The sequence below is a fragment of the Babylonia areolata genome, chromosome 31, assembly GCF_041734735.1.
Source record: "Babylonia areolata isolate BAREFJ2019XMU chromosome 31, ASM4173473v1, whole genome shotgun sequence".
Taxonomy (NCBI): domain Eukaryota; kingdom Metazoa; phylum Mollusca; class Gastropoda; order Neogastropoda; family Buccinidae; genus Babylonia; species Babylonia areolata.
In genome coordinates, this window is record NC_134906.1 from 22396773 (window position 1) to 22414272 (window position 17500).

General features: G+C 46.0%; 1 protein-coding gene across 1 annotated transcript in view; it reads right to left on the minus strand.

Annotated features, from left to right (window-relative positions):
- The window catches only part of LOC143275841 (sushi domain-containing protein 2-like), a 159694-nt gene extending 142736 nt beyond the window's left edge, over nt 1-16958 (minus strand). Inside the window, exon 1 of the mRNA XM_076580131.1 lies at nt 16631-16958. Within this exon, the coding sequence (XP_076436246.1) occupies nt 16631-16948 (318 nt within the window). The 5' untranslated portion in view covers nt 16949-16958. The remainder of the gene's footprint in view (nt 1-16630) is intronic.
- Between the last annotated feature and the right edge of the window lie 542 nt (nt 16959-17500).

Consider the following 17500-nt stretch of genomic DNA (forward strand, 5'->3'; position numbering starts at 1 on the left):
CGACTTCGGCGTTCTAGATACTGTATAACCCCCCCCCCCCCCCCCCCCCCCGCCACACACCACCAACCGATCCCCGCTCCTCTTTTTAGGGCATATGGCCTATATGAATAAACCATCTCTCTCTCTCTCTCTCTCTCTCCCTCCCCCCTCCCCCCACATCCCCTCCCCTTTACGAAAGTATACAAGAGACTATGCACTGGAACCTCTGTCGGAATTGACAGCCTAGTGAATGCCGGCGCGTAAACTGATTTATACGGCGTTCTCAGTTCGGGCATTGTCAACAATTTGACATCAACAGCTAGAGTGACTTTGTTATGTAAAAAAAAAAAAAAATAATCATGATTTATGCAGTCACCGCCTTCAAAGTAGGGGCAAAAGGTCTCAGTGAATCTGAACTTAGAAAAAAAATAAAATTAATAAATAAACATTTCCATACACTGACAGACAGCGACAGATGATTTTATCATATGTAGAGACAGATCTATGCTAAGACAGACAGATAGACAAATATGATTTTAAATAGTTTGATGCCAGAAGTATACAGACAGACAGACAGACAGAGAGAGAGAGAGAGAGAGCGAAAGAGACAGAGAGACAGGCAGGTAGAAACAGAGAGACAATGGAAGAAGAACAAGAACAATAAGCCACAAGCCAACACACACACACACACACACACACACACACACACACACACGAATCCACCGCGAGTACACACACACACACACATTAATTTTACCATCGCTCAAATACACGTGATACCCGTGTATGGACAATACCCCCCCCCCCACACCCCCACCCCACGCAGACACAGACACACACAGATACACACAAAACACACCACCACCACAACCCCCTACCCAACCCCTCACAGCCTCAACGAACGAACGAACGAACGAACATGGATGCAAGCGCAACACTATGCCAGTGCAGGACGTCAGTGAAGAAGCAGAAGAGTCAAAAAAGGGGGGGGGGGGGAGCCAACCCTCTGCTCTCTCAAGTTTTCTCCCTTTGTACTGTTTATTATCGTTAGGGCGGGGCGCGCGGGTTCACCCTTGCACACCACCACCACTGCCACCACCACCACCACTGGGGAAACTGTGAGAGGGGGGGGGGGGGGGGGGGGGGGGGGGGGGGGGGGGAAGAGGAGGGCAGGGGAGGAGGATATAAGTATGGGGGGGGGTTATGGATAGAGAGGTGTGGGGGTTATGGAGAGAGAGAGAGAGAGAGAGAGAGAGAGAGAGAATTCTTGCCTCGCCCCCGTACCTATACCGATCTGATGTGAGAATCCCCCCCCCCCCCCCCCCCCCTGTGATTTCTCCCTCCCTTCGTCATGAAACTGAGTTCATGCTCCAACCCCCACCCCCTCCCCCTCCCAAACCGCACCTGACTCCTCGCACACAATTCCTCCCTCCCCCAAATCCTCCCCCCTCCTCTCTCTCTCTCTCTGTCTCTACGAGGTACATTTTGTTTTTCGTTGTCCAGCTCTTTGTAGGATTAGAGAAAAATATATACCACCTAAGTACTATCGACAGCCATGTTTATTCAAACTGAGTTTATTATTGTCATCCACGAAACTTGCTGATATATGGAATCTGGCACTGTTTTTACACCAGGCATTTAAATTTCGGGGTATCGTGACATCTTAAGATGCTGTACTTCATTGCAGCGTTTATGTAATATGTGTCCTTATTATGGGTGGTTATATATTTTCATTTTGTTTGTTATTACTTATATTGTCACCTACCCCTTCATAAGGGGCCTAGGCCTATTGATGAATAAATAATCTGAATCTGAATATCTCTCTCTCTCTCTCTCTGTCTGTCTTCCAATAAGTGTGTGTCTCCTCTTTCTTACCAATCATTTTGTATTTATATTTGTATTTATATTTGTATTTCTTTTTATCACAACAGATTTCTCTGTGTGAAATTCGGGCTGCTCTCCCCAGGGAGAGCGCGTCGCTACACTACAGCGCCACCCTTTTTTTTTTCTTTTTTTTTTCCTGCATGCAGTTTTATTTGTTTTTCCTATCGATGTGGATTTTTCTACAGAATTTTGCCAGGAACAACCCTTTTGTTGCCGTGGGTTCTTTTACGTGCGCTAAGTGCATGCTGCACACGGGACCTCGGTTTATCGTCTCATCCGAATGACTAGCGTCCAGACCACCACTCAAGGTCTAGTGGAGGGGGAGAAAATATCGGCGGCTGAACCGTGATTCGAACCAGCGCGCTCAGATTCTCTCGCTTCCTAGGCGGACGCGTTACCTCTAGGCCATCACTCCACTAATTGTCATTTTACGTTCAAGTTAAGCCGTACATGAACGAAAAGAAAAAGAAAAAAAGCGTGAAATCACCTATCATTGTCATTTTACCTACACGTTTTAATCGTGCATGATCGAAGAGAGAAAAAACAACAAAAAACGTTCACTGGAGTTCTACGGATACATTGTTCATTCCACAGACAATTCTGTTCTGACTGTGTGTTACGAGTCTGCATGTATCCAATTGAAATTCATTAAATGGCAACTCTCTCTCTCTCTCGGTGTGTGTGTGTGTGTGTGTGTGTGTGTGTGTGTGTGTGTGTGTGTGTGTGTGTGTGTGTGCGTGCGTGCAGTCTTGCTTTTCAACACAGCTGATTCGAACATTAGGACCGCAGATTTTAAAATTAAAAATAAATAGATAAAAAAAAAAAAAAAAAAAAAAACACGCACGCATAAACACAGCAACAACACTAACAATAGTAATGATGATGATGGTGATAAAAAAAACAAAAAAAAAACAAAAACCCCCAGCCATAACAAACCTTAATAATAAACACAAACAAAAAAGATGGTGTATTAACAGATGCTGGGAATATATATATATATATATATATATATATATATATACTGTATGACAAATAATACCCTTCTGCTTGGAATACGCACGCACACCACCCCTCACTCCCCCACCCACACACCCACCCACCCACACACAGCACATTAGAAGAGAAGAGAGAGGGAGGCGCGGACGTGACAGGGCGAAGTGTAATTTGATTCAAGTCTTGTCGCAATGATTGTCATTTCACTCTTGAAAGCATTATTATATAATGCAAGCTAAAGTGTGCATGCGGTGTTGGTGTTTCTCCATCGCTCGAGCTGAATTCCAGCTGCCTTCAGCAGACTCATGTTGAAAAACACTTCCGTTTCGTCAATGATGACGTTAAAAAACACTTTCGTTTCGCCATTGATGACGTTAAAAAAAAAACTAAAAAAAACCGCTTTCGTTTCGACAATGGTAGCGTTAAAAAGGCGTCGTTGTTTTTTCTCTCTTCTTCTTCTCCAAAATGAACACGATGATAAAAGCTGTTGCTGTTTTTCCTTCTCCTTTTAATTTTTTTTTTTTTTTTTTTTTTTTAAATACGCGGTGCCGTATAAATGTTGTGGGTTCGTTTTAATGTGTAAACAGGCCTACTTCATGACATCAAAACACACACGTGAATATGTTCTGCTTGAATGCACGAAACACACACACACACACACAAACCGAGCAAAACACCCGACTACTAAAAAAAAAAAAAAAAAAAAAAAAAAAAAGTAACATAGTCCATCTACACAAAACAACAACACATGCAACAATCATTTGCGCGAAGGGGTTTGTTGGTTGTTGTTTTTTGTTGTTGTTGTTGTTGTTGTTTTGCCTCGAAAACATAGATCTATGTGAATGATGTTTACCTCCTCAGTGTTGCAACAGCCCCCACTCCCCCCCCCCACCTCCCTCGTTCTCCTTCTCTCCTCACTTCCCTCCCATGCCCCACCCCCCACCACCCCCTCTCCCCCACGGCACGGCCCCCATCCTCCCCCCACCTGCAGTTCCCTCGCCTTCCTTCTTTCATACGTGTATAATTTATTCGACGTGTAACATTAATTTCGTGATGCACACAGCTCAGTGTGGCTTTTATTACATACAACAAGTTTCTCTTTCAAAACACGGCAGAAAAAAAATAACATCGAACACAAAAGGACGTCTTGCCGTCAACTTCTTCTCTCTTCTCTCTCTCTCTCTCTCTCTTATAATTTAATTTTTTTTTATTATTCTATTTTGTTTATAATGATCTGTATATTCAAAGGATTGAATGACAAGGAGTGTCATTCTTCTCGCGTGGTGTATATTTATAAAACATGTACGGTTAAAGAATGACTAACCAGACTAGAATGAGGAAGAACCCGTTCCAAATCCACACACACACACAGACACACACACACACACACACATATATATATCTTGACAAGGATTTGTTTTGATTTACACAGGACCTAACCCCCCAACCCTCGATCAGAACTAAGTCTTTGGTCATGAAGTCTTAATTGCCGGATTTACCGCAGTTCTTAAAGAACCACGACGAAAGCATTGCACGCAATGATCATCTGTGACATACGATATATATATATATATATATATATATATATATATATATATATATATATACCAATGGTGATTTCAGTTTCAGTTTCAGTTTCTCAAGGAGGCGTCAGTGCGTTGGGACACATCCATATAGGCTACAACACATCTGCTAGGCAGATGCCTGACAGCAAGCAGCATAACCCAACGCGCTTGTCAGGCCTTGAGTGCTTAATTAACTCTCTCCATACGAACGGCGAAAGAGACGACGTTAACAGCATTTCACCCCAATTACCACCATCAAAATATTGCAAGCGGAAGGCTCTTATACTGAAGAGGTGAATGTTGACAAAGAATACCACAATTCTGACGACGGAAGCCAAAGGTTGGGTCATTCAGACACCCACTGGACATCCGAGGGGTCTGTGTAGAGGAGAAGAGAGGACTGGCCGTACTGAGTGAGTTAATGTACTGAGGTAGGCTCTATACCTATCAGAGTGGATTACTTTTACAGAGGGCACAACACTTTCGTTGCTATGTGTTCCTTTTTCAGTGTGCCAAGTCATTGCGTGCTGCACACGGTACCTCGGTTTATCGTCTCATCCGAAAGACAAGACTCTCAGTTAAATGATTTTCCAGTCAAACTTCGGGGGAAAAAAAAAAGAAAAAAAGGGCGAGATCGAGCGGGATTCGAACCCACACCCTCACGGACTCTTCTGTTCTGGCAGCTGAGCGTCTTAAACCATTCTGCCACCTTCCGCCATATTCAGCGAACGGCAACTGTTACCGATCTGATGTGAGAGAATCCCCTGATTTCACTCCCCTTGGTCGTGAAACTGAGTTCATGCCCCCCACGGCACCCTCCCCCACCCCTCCCCCAGCCCCATCCCTACCCACCCACCCCCCAACCAGCAACCCCCTCCCATCAACTGGGTCACCAGGTTCCCAGGGTAGCAGGGTAGGGGAGACGTCAAAGGAGGGAAGGGGCGTCGACGACCCCCCTGAGAACACGTCATTTCCTCCACCAGAAAACTTCCGTTTCCGCTGCCCCTCAGTTCTTCCCTCCATCATCCACCCCCCCCCCCACCCCCCACCAAATCCCCAAACCCCTGCCGCCAATACCACTTCCCTCCCCTCCCTGCAAAGCCCCTGAAGGTGCCAGCCTGCGAGTGGATGACGTAATACAAGGCACTCTGACGTAGTTTGGCGAAAGATTACGCTTTGTTTGTTTGATCCGCTGCTGGCTCGAACGTGGGAACTATTAATATGATACGAGGCCCACCACGGACGTATCTATTTATAGGTTCGTGGAGGCACATACAGTGACACACGCACGCACGCACGCACGCACACACACACACGGCACCTTAATGACTGTGTTTAAACTGATTCCACACACAGATCTATACACAATACGGTTTTTTGGGGGTTTTTTTTTTTCCTTCTTATCCATGAAAAATAAAAAGGGACCTACGCTGAAGCACTTGCACCGTCAGTTGATGGATGGCGAATGACTTTCAACACCTTTCGTAACACTAATGACACATATTTTAATTCTATTTTACGTCTGGTACTCATTTTGGTTTTTGGTTTTTGTTGTTTCTTTCTTTTCTTTTCTTTTTTTTCTTTTTTTTTAAAGTTATTTTGTTGGTATATTTCGTGTGTGTGTGTGTGTGTGTGTGTGTGTGTGCGTGCGTGTGTGTGAGTGTGTGTGTGTGTGATTATTTCATCTCATTTTATCGATGTTACTTCCCCCAGCATATTCTCAAGGCTTGGCCAGGAGGCCTCTGCTTAGGTCAGGCATTGCTGACCCTGGCAAAATTCTGGAGAAAAATCCACTTTGATAGGAAAACACAGAAACCAAAACAACTGCATGGAGGAAAAAATACCAAAAAAAAAAAAAAATGGGTAGCGCTCTCAGTGTGACGAAGCTCTCTGCCTGGAGAGAGCAGCCTGAATTTCACACAGAGAAATCTGTTGTGACAAAAATTAATAATACAATACAATAATTGAACAAAAAGCGCCGAAACCTACAATGTAGGCTCTATATATATACACAGGGCTGCGGTGCATGCTGGGAGGTCGCACGCCCAACGACGTAGGCTGGACATTGGTCTCTTGACGACGTACGACGTAGGCTGGACGTTGGTCACTTGACGACGTAGGCTGGACGTTGGTCACTTGACGACGTAAGGCTGGACGTTGGTCACTTGACGACGTAAGGCTGGACGTTGGTCACTTGACGACGTAGGCTGGACGTTGGTCACTTGACGACGTAAGGCTGGACGTTGGTCACTTGACGACGTAGGCTGGACGTTGGTCACTTGACGACGTAGGCTGGACGTTGGTCTCTTGACGACGTAAGGCTGGACGTTGGTCACTTGACGACGTAGGCTGGACGTTGGTCTCTTGACGACGTAGGCTGGACGTTGGTCTCTTGACGACGTAGGCTGGACGTTGGTCTCTTGACGACGTACGACGTAGGCTGGACGTTGGTCACTTGACGACGTAGGCTGGACGTTGGTCTCTTGACGACGTAGGCTGGACGTTGGTCACTTGACGACGTAGGCTGGACGTTGGTCACTTGACGACGTACGACGTAGGCTGGACGTTGGTCTCTTGACGACGTACGACGTAGGCTGGACGTTGGTCTCTTGACGACGTACGACGTAGGCTGGACGTTGGTCACTTGACGACGTAGGCTGGACGTTGGTCTCTTGACGACGTAGGCTGGACGTTGGTCTCTTGACGACGTAGGCTGGACGTTGGTCACTTGACGACGTAAGGCTGGACGTTGGTCACTTGACGACGTAGGCTGGACGTTGGTCTCTTGACCTACAACACTGCACGGGCGGCGATCCTCGCTCGCGGGCAGCCTATCGCGAAGTTTTCCCTTGTTATACAAGACTCGGTGGAAGAGAGAGAGTATTGCAAATACCCATATGTGTAAGCCATTGCACAATAGTGCAGAAATTATAATTTTATGTCGTTACACTTTAAAATTTTTTCAAATATTCAGAGAATGTGACTCAGAAAATTCAAGCCGATCCGGTAATACCATCAGAACGAACGCAGGCAGATCCATGCTTGCAGAACAACGCTGCAGAATAATGTCATCCTCCAAACGTCAAACTAGAGAGAGCACAGACATGTCAGCCCTTGCAGTCCTTCGTTTTTTTTCTGAAGTCTCAGTGTGTTTGTATATATAAATTGTATTTCTTTTGATCACAACAGATTTCTCTGTGTGAAATTCGGGTTGCTCTCCCCAGGGAGAGCGCATCGCTACACTACAGCGCCACTGTGTTTTTTTGGGGGGGCGGGGGGGTGCAGTTTTGTTTGCTTTTGCTATCAAAGTGGATTTTTCTACAGAATTTTGCCAGGAACAACCCTTTTGTTGCCGTGGGTTCTTTTACGTGCGCTAAGTGCATGCTGCACACGGGACCTCGGTTTATCGTCTCATCCGAATGACTGGTGTCCAGACCACCACTCAAGGGTCTAGTGGAGGGGGAGAAAATATCGCCGGCTGAGCCGTGATTCGAACCAGCGCGCTCAGAATCTCTCGCTTCCTAGGCGGACGCGTTGCCTCTAGGCCACCACTCCACATGTGTATATGAATGAATGACACACGCAGTGTAACATTCCACCTCTGGCACAGTGCAGTAGCTGGAGCACTAACCCTGTCATCCATGCTCTACAAACACGCACACGCACACGCACACACACAAACACACACATACATGTGCACACACACACACACACACACACACACACACACAAACACACACCTCACACGAACACACACACAAACACACACACACACACACACACACACACACACACACACACACACACACACACACACACACACACACACAAACACACACCTCACACGAACACACACACAAACACACACACACACACACACACACACACACAAATACACTCACACAGAGGGAGGGTGGGATGTTTAGAGGAATGTTTACAAGCTCAAGTAACCAGTGATAGCTCTTCACACTCTGCTATCTGGCTAAAGGGGGGCCTCACACAGCTCTCGGAAACAGGCACCAGCACAGCAAAGGGGGGCCTCAGACTGCTGGAAAACTGGCACCAGATTCTTCTTCTTCTTCTTCTTCTTCTGCGTTCACTCGTATGCACACGAGTGGGCTTTTACGTGTATGACCGTTTTCACCCCGCCATGTAGGCAGCCATACTCCGTTTTAGGGGATGTGCATGCTGGGTATGTTTTTGTTTCCATAACCCACCGAACGCTGACATGGATTACAGGATCTTTAACGTGCGTATTTGATCTTCTGCTTGCATATACACACGAAGGGGGTTCAGGCACTAGCAGGTCTGCACATATGTTGACCTGGGAGATCGTAAAAATCTCCACCCTTTACCCACCAGGCGCCGTCACCGTGATTCGAACCCGGGACCCTCAGATTGAGAGTCCAACGCTTTAACCACTCGGCTATTGCGCCCGTCACTGGCACCAGCAAAGGGGGCCCTCGCATACTGAAAACAGGCACCAGCACAGCAAACGGAGGCCTCACACGGCTGGAAAACTGGCACCAGCACAGCAAAGGGGGGCCTCGCACAGCTGGAAAACAGGCACCAGCACAGCAAAGGGGGGCCTCGCACGGCTGGAAAACAGGCACCAGCACAGCAAAGGGAGGCCTCGCACTGCTGGAAAACTGGCACCAGCACAGCAAAGGGAGGCCTCGCACGGCTGGAAAACAGGCACCAGCACAGCAAAGGGGGGCCTCACACGGCTGGAAAACTGGCACCAGCACAGCAAAGGGGGGCCTCACATACTGAAATCAGGCACCAGCACAGCAAAGGGGGGCCTTGCACGGCTCGGAAACAGGCACCAGCACAGCAAAGGGAGGCCTCACACAGCTCGGAAACAGGCACCAGCACAGCAAAGGGGGGCCTCACACACTGAAAACTGGCACCAGCACAGCAAAGGGGGGCCTCGCACACTGAAAACTGGCACCAGCACAGCAAAGGGGGGCCTCGCACACTGAAAACTGGCACCAGCACAGCAAAGGGGGGCCTCACACGGCTCAGAAACAGGCACCAGCACAGCAAAGGGAGGCCTCGCACGGCTCGGAAACTGGCACCAGCACAGCAAAGGGAGGCCTCGCACGGCTGGAAAACTGGCACCAGCACAGCAAAGGGAGGCCTCGCACGGCTGGAAAACTGGCACCAGCACAGCAAAGGGGGTCTTCACACACTGAAAACTGGCACCAGCACAGCAAAGGGGGGCCTCGCACGGCTAGAAAACAGGCACCAGCACAGCAAAGGGAGGCCTCGCACGGCTGGAAAACAGGCACCAGCACAGCAAAGGGGGGCCTCGCACGGCTGGAAAACTGGCACCAGCACAGCAAAGGGGGGCCTCGCACGGCTGGAAAACTGGCACCAGCACAGCAAAGGGGGGCCTCGCACGGCTCAGAAACAGGCACCAGCACAGCAAAGGGGGGCCTTGCACGGCTCAAAACTGGCAGCAGCACAGCAAAGGGAGGCCTCGCACAGTGAAAACTGGCACCAGCACAGCAAAGGGAGGCCTCGCACGGCTGGAAAACTGGCACCAGCACAGCAACTTACAAATCGAACAGGGAAGATATAAAAATACACTGAAAGAACAAAGACTGTGTGATACTTTTAACAGTTTAGAAGATGAGATTCACCTTTTAGACAATTGTGTAAAGTACAATACTTACAGACACAGATTCCTAATCGAAATATGTCGTCCAAATGCAAAAGCCTCGTGAATTGATCCTTCTAACAGAAATACAGCCAAGGCTGGCGAAATTTGTTCATGAATGTTTCTCTTCTTAATATGCTCATGTTTATGTTTCATTGTGTCTTATAAACTTCAAGGTTTTATGACAATAAAAAGTAAACTATTCTATTGAATGAAAACTGGCACCAGCACAGCCACACCAGCAGGCAAGGTTGATGGCCTGGAAGGCAGACAGACTGACAGAGACAGACAGACACAGACAGACAGACAGACAAGACTGGCGAGACAGAGAAAAAATCATCGAGACACAGACACAGATGGACAGGATGGGTGGAGCTCATTCTACAGTAGACTCTGATGGGACTAACATAACAGAGAGGGGTGGGGCTGGTATGGGGTTGGGGGTCAGGGATGTGTGTGTGTGGGGGGGGGGGGGGGGGGGGGGGGGCAAGGGGGGGGGGGTGATGGGAAGAGACAGGCGTACAGGTAAATGATGAATAGTCATTATGAAAACTGAGTGGAGGAAGGTAGAAAAAGTGGTGGTGATGGGTGGTGATGGTGGTGGTGAGGGGAGGGGGGAAGAAGCTGGGGGAGGGGGGGAGGAGTAAGGGGGGAGGGAGGGGGGCGGGGGGCTTACATGGGACAAGAAGTGAAATTCTTATAGCATCATGCTCTAAAGAAAAAAACAAACTCGGAAACAGGTAAATAATTACATGACCATGCATTAAACTGATGATATATATATATATATATATATATATATATATATATATATATATATCTTCATTAACCCTCTTGTGTTCAATCGGACCACACAGCCAAACAGGATGTAGTTTCTTTTGTGAAATGTGAATGCAAGAGGGTTAATTAAAGCAACAACATTGATTTAAACAATCAGTTCCGTGCGCAAAACAGGGAGCTGCCGTGTGAGTGGGGCTTGGCTCTCCAGAAAGGAGGCAGAAAGAGGTCAATTCTGATGTCGCATCTTCTTCTTCTTCTTCTTCTGCGTTCACTCGTATGAACGCGAGTGGGCTTTTACGTGTATGACCGTTTTTACCCCGCCATGTAGGCAGCCATACTCCGTTTTCAGGGGTGTGCATGCTGGGTATGTTCTTGTTTCCATAACCCAGCGAACGCTGACATGGATTACAGGATCTTTAACGTGCGTATTTGATCTTCTGCTTGCATATATATACACACGAAGGGGGTTCAGGCACTAAGCAGGTCTGCACATATGTTGACCTGGGAGATTGTAAAAATCTCCACCCTTTACCCACCAGGCGCCGTCACCGTGATTCGAACCCGGGACCCTCAGATTGACAGTCCAACGCTTTAACCACTCAGCTATTGCGCCCGTCGAAATAAAGAAACATATACACATTACACTGGAAATGAAAGGCAACAAGAGTGCACAATATATAATACATATATATTTATAATACATAGTAGTTACTGCTGAGCAGCATCAGGTTATGATCATGAACGAAAAACAGTGAGAAATTATTATATATTTAAAGAAACAAAACAAAACAAAAAACATTCAGAAGGGTATAAAGTTTAAACACACACACACACACACACACACACACACACACACACACACACACACAAGTAACCATTTGCTCGAAGTCAAATGATTAACATACATACTGGAAAGAAACTAAGCAAGCCTGGCCCATTTTGCCCGAACTGTTCTACCCAAGTCAGTTCAGCAGCATTCGCAGAGCTTTGGAAAACTGCATAAAACATATACAGCAATACTATCCAATCGTTTATCAAATGTGTGGTCTTAAGTTTTAACATTCCCCACACTCCTCCCCTCTGTCTGTCTGTCTGTCTGTCTGTCTGTCTGTCTGTCTGTCTCTTCCTGTCTGTTTTACTGTTTAGTATCATGATTCAGTGGAAATATCTTTTTGACCTTTCTCACACACACAAACACGAGGTTTGAGAACTTACCAGACAAGCGTGTGTGTGTGTGTGTGTGTGTGTGTGTGTGTGTGTGTGTGTGTGTGTGTGTGTGTGTGTGTGTGTGTATGTATGTATGTATGTATATATATATATATATATATATATATATATATATATATATATATATATATATATATATATATATATATACACATATGCATATATACATATACACACACACACATACATGTATTTCAAAATCAAGCAAGCAAGCACACACACACACACACACACACACACACACACAGCAACACACACACACACACACACACACACACACACACACACAGCAACACACACACACACACACACACACACACACACACACACACACACACACACACAGCAACACACACACACACACATGTAAGACTGCACAGTATACAACACACACACACACATTAGTATTTTAAACACACGTACACTCGATGCATAATGTCTAAGACAAGAGCGCTCTACACACACACACACACACACACACACACACACACACATCACAAACACACACAACCACTTGACTTTTAAACTCTGCTTTAAAAAAAAAACCCACTGCACCACACATGCTGATAAAAAAAAAAAAACAAAAACACCCAGCTCTAATCTATTTGACAAGAGGATATTTAACCATTGTGTGTGCATAGCATGCCTGCATGCATGCTCGGGGGCACGAAAGCAATCTGTTATCTCCAACGAGGTTAACCCTTTCCCTGCTGATTATGAAATCTCCCCATGTCATTTCCACTCTGGAGGCGTAGATAGGTCTTTCTATGCCCAGGCAGATTATTCGGATTGATTTACAGTCTTCTTCTTCTTCTTCTTCTGCGTTCGTGGGCTTCAACTTCCACGTTCACTCGTATAAACGCGAGTGGGCTTTTTACGTGTATGACCGTTTTTACCCCGCCATGTAGGCAGCCACACTCCGCTTTCGGGGGTGTGCATGCTGGGTATGTTCTTGTTTCCATAACCCACCGAACGCTGACATGGATTACAGGATCTTTAACGTGCGTATTTGATCTTCTGCTTGCGTATACACACGAAGGGGGTTCAGGCACTGGCAGGTCTGCACATATGTTGACCTGGGAGATCGTAAAAATCTCCACCCTTTACCCACCAGGTGCTATCACCGTGGTTCGAACCCGGGACCCTCAGATCGAAAGTCCAACGCTTTAACCATTCGGCTATGGCGCCCGTCAGGCGTAGATAGGTCTATCTATGCCCATATTAATGAGGGATAAACCACACTCACTATGAAACATCACCGTGAAACATGATGAAGAAATGTTCACTATTTTCTGAACAAACTGATATCTCTCCATAGATAGAAGGGGGGGGGGGGGGGAGAGAGAGAGAGGGGGGGGGGGGGGAACCTTACACAAGCCAAGAGCATTCAATGAGAATCTCACTTCACTTTTCAAAATTTCAAAACAAGATAAAACACACACACACACACGTGTGAACTTGTTTAAAAGCTCTCATTCCCTTCGAAACAGCCATTACCAAACCTGTGCATCGAAACAAGTCAAAACAGAGTAACAAATAATAATAATACTAACATTATTGGTGATGATGATGATAATGATAATAATTATGATAATGAAGAAGAAGAAGAAAGAAGAAGAAAGAAGGAGAAGAAAAAGAAGAAGGAGGAGGAGGAGAAGGAGGAGGAGGAGAAGAAGAAGGAGGAGGAGGAGGAGAAGAACAAGAACAACAAGAAAATAGAAGCTTCACTTTCACTGACAGTGTGTGTGTGTGTGTGTGTGTGTGTGTGTGTGTGTGTGTGTGTGCGTGTGTGTACTGGGGTGTGTTCTTCAGGCAGACAACCTGACAACCTGCCTGACCCACATTCAGGCTTGAGGCACACCCATGTTTAACGTTCATTTGGAAATACCAGAACTGTTTTGACAATGACAGCAGCTGCAGCAGCTTCGACAGCAGCTGTCTGGGTGGAAAGGAGGTTACCCCTTCTTCACTGAGGCTGAATAATAACAATAATAAGAATAAGAATAAGAACAACAGCAATAATAATATCATCAATAACAGTGATAATGATATTAATGACAATTAATAACAAGAGAGGCAAGGCCTTCAAGACTCACTTGTGACCGAGAGTAAAACACACAAGCTTTTTATGTATTGAGTATAATTTCAAAATGTAATGTTAAAGGTGAGAAAGATCAGTTTAAAGCAAATTAAGTCCCCTAGCATAATTACAGAGTAATTTCCCTTTTTTACTATCTTTGTTTACACAAGTGAGTCAATAACAATGATAACAACAATAACAATTTGTATAAAATTTAAAATACACCACTGACTCTTGTGCATAGACAATTCTAAGTGCTTCCACACAAGTCATCCGCATATCATATGCAATATTCCATTTCACAGGAATTGAATAGAATAATAAAATAATAAATGAAACACAAAGCTTGCGAAACTTTACACCAGAAAGAGGGAGGAGACCGGAATGTAAGGGGGTGGGAATCATTTTCAAAACAAGTACGTTTTAACTCTCTCCATACGAAGGGCGAAAGAGACGACGTTAACAGCGTTTCACCCCAATTACCATCATCAAAATATTGCAAGCGGAAGCCTCTTATACTGAAGAGGTGAATGTTGACAAAGAATACCACAATTCTGATGACAGAAGCTAAGGGTTGGGTAATTCAGACACCCACAGGACATCCGAGGGGTCTGTGTAGAGGAGAAGAGAGGACTGGCCGTACTGAATGAGTTAAATCTATGCAAATGAAGTGTTGGTGAAAGCAAAGAGTCTTTGGAGGGAAGCAAGGAAGACTGATAATATGTAGTGTAATGAAACAACTAATGCATGGTGAACTGGATATAATGTGATGAATGATAGTGATATAAGTATGTCTAGAGTTGTAATCCTCTAGGTACTGTTGGGGATGAATTTCAGTTTGTTTTAGAATGTCCCCAAAATACTGTAATTCGAAATAAATTGATACCACATAAATATAAATCACATACGACAATGTTTGGTTTATGCAATTTATTCAGTACTGGGAGGAAAACACAACTTAATCTAAGTTCATTCATAAAACTTGGAAAGGGTGTGTAACTTCTGTTACATCTAAAACATACTTGTCAGTATGCTTAAGTTTGATTTCTTTTGTTGCAAATCATTATCATTAGCATGTGTGTGTGTGTGCGTGTGCATGTGCGTTTTTGCATGTTTCGGAGACATCGTTGGACTGAAGTTGTGATTCAATGAGTATGTATTGTTATTGTATCCTGCACATCCCAAAAGGGGCAAAAGGATTAAATTTCTTTGATTCTTTAAATCTTTGAACCAAAGAGGAATCGCATTCCAAGTGTTGTGCCAGAGACAGAGACAGAGTGACAGCCTACTGGGGACATATAATACACTCGTCAAGTGAAGGGCAGTCACCTCACTGTTGAATAGACATGAGTTTACAAGTCATGATGTCAGTCACCAATGTTTGTTCTATAACTCTTCTCAGGATTGTATTACTCCAGTTCAGCAGACTCAATTTACTCATTTAGGTGACACAATAAATCAAGGTCCCATGTACTAAGCATGCACTTTGTTTGTGCATGTAAAAGAATCCATGGCAGCAAGAGAACTGTCCCTGGCAAAATTTTTTTGTAAAATTCAGTCTGATACATTATATACCATGTGTGTATATGTGTGTGTACGTGCGTGCGTGCGTGCGTGCGTGTGTGTGTGTGTGTGTGTGTGTGTGTGTCTGTGTCTGTGTGTCTGTGTCTGTGTATGTCTGTGTGTGTCTGTGTCTGTGTCTGGGTGTCTGGGTGTCTGTGTCATCAAACACTGACATGATTTACAGGATTTTAAACATGCCTATTTCATCTTCTGCAGGTGTATGCATTGCATCCACACAAAGGGGGTTCAGGCACGAGCAGGTTTGCACATCCGTTGACCTGGCAGATCAGAAAACTCTCCACCCTTTATCCACCAGGCGCCGAGACGGGGATTCGAACTTAGGACCCTCAGATTGAAAGTCCAACGCATGATTAACCACTCAACTGTTGCGCCCGTCCCACACTGATGCCATTTCAGTCAGGATCAGCAGTTATGGGGTTAACCAGTGGATCACAGCTTCATGTGGCAACCAGGAGGTCTGTGGCCTGATTCAGGGGGCACAACTGGATTGTGACTGGTACCTTTGGAAACCCGACTGGTGAAGGTCAGGATTCACCTGTGAAGGCTACAGGGGTGGTGAAGCTGGATGGTTTAGGTTTCAATTAATCATTTACGGAGGAGAAGTGGGATTCCTGATTATGTAGTTATCTGATATACTTTAATTACTAATAACAATGCAGTACTAAAGTTTCATATACTCATGATTACGTTATGATGTTAACATTAAATAACAGTAAGGAGAATAAGAAGAAGTAGACGAGGAAGAAGAAAGGTTAAAGGATCACAAGCCCAGCACCTTACTGACCCTGCCACGGCGCTTCCTACAATACTGATCACCAACACAACAACAACAACAACAACGATTATCACGAGTAATTGTCACACAAATATACTCACAAAAAGCTTGTTGTAAAGCTTGCCGAAGAACGGAAAGGGCTGCAGTAAGTCTATCCTTCCAGATCCACCGTCATCCAAACTGGCGGTCACATTATCCCCCGCCTCTCTGCGGAACGGGTAGAAAGAGGGCGGCATCAGCTGTGCCACCACGGGCAGCAGAGGTCCGCTACACAGCAGCACGAGCAGAAACAGGCACACAGCGAGAGAACGACCAGGTTGCAGGTGACGAGTGAACAAATGGGGCTTGAACCCCAGGGTGGGGAGAGACGTCGTAGGCAGCACTCGACAAAGGGACGTCCTCTGAACATCCACATACATTATAGAACCGAACCTTCAGCTGCAGAAAGGGCTGCGCCGACACTGAGGCGGGAGAGGTGGTCGGTGACGCAGTCGCAGATAAAGTTGATGTCGCTGTTGTCTTTGGGATATTTGACGTGAAGACGATGGCGGCGGTGGTTGTCGTGACAGAAGCAACAAGAGTGCTGGAAGGTGGGTGTGCAGCATTGTCTAAGCAAAGGGGGATAGCAGTGGTTGTCGATGTTGTCGGTGTTGTGGGTGCAATTGTGGGGTCACTGTGGTCGCGACAGCAGTGGCCAAGTGGGAAGGAAAGCGCGGGGTCAGGTGAACTCATGACGACTGCTGACCTCAGGAAACCTTCGGGCCTGGCTTGGATCACGCAGCAACAATCCCCCACTCCTTGTCCCATGCACTAGCGTGGACACCACCACCAGCAGCCTGGTGGCTGACCTCAGGTCGTCAGCGCCCTGAGAACGGTCACTGTCATCATCGTTGTTGTTGCTGATGCTGTTGTTATTGTTGTTGTTGTGGTGGTGGTGGTGGTGGTGAATGTGGTGGTGGCGGTGGCCTGGC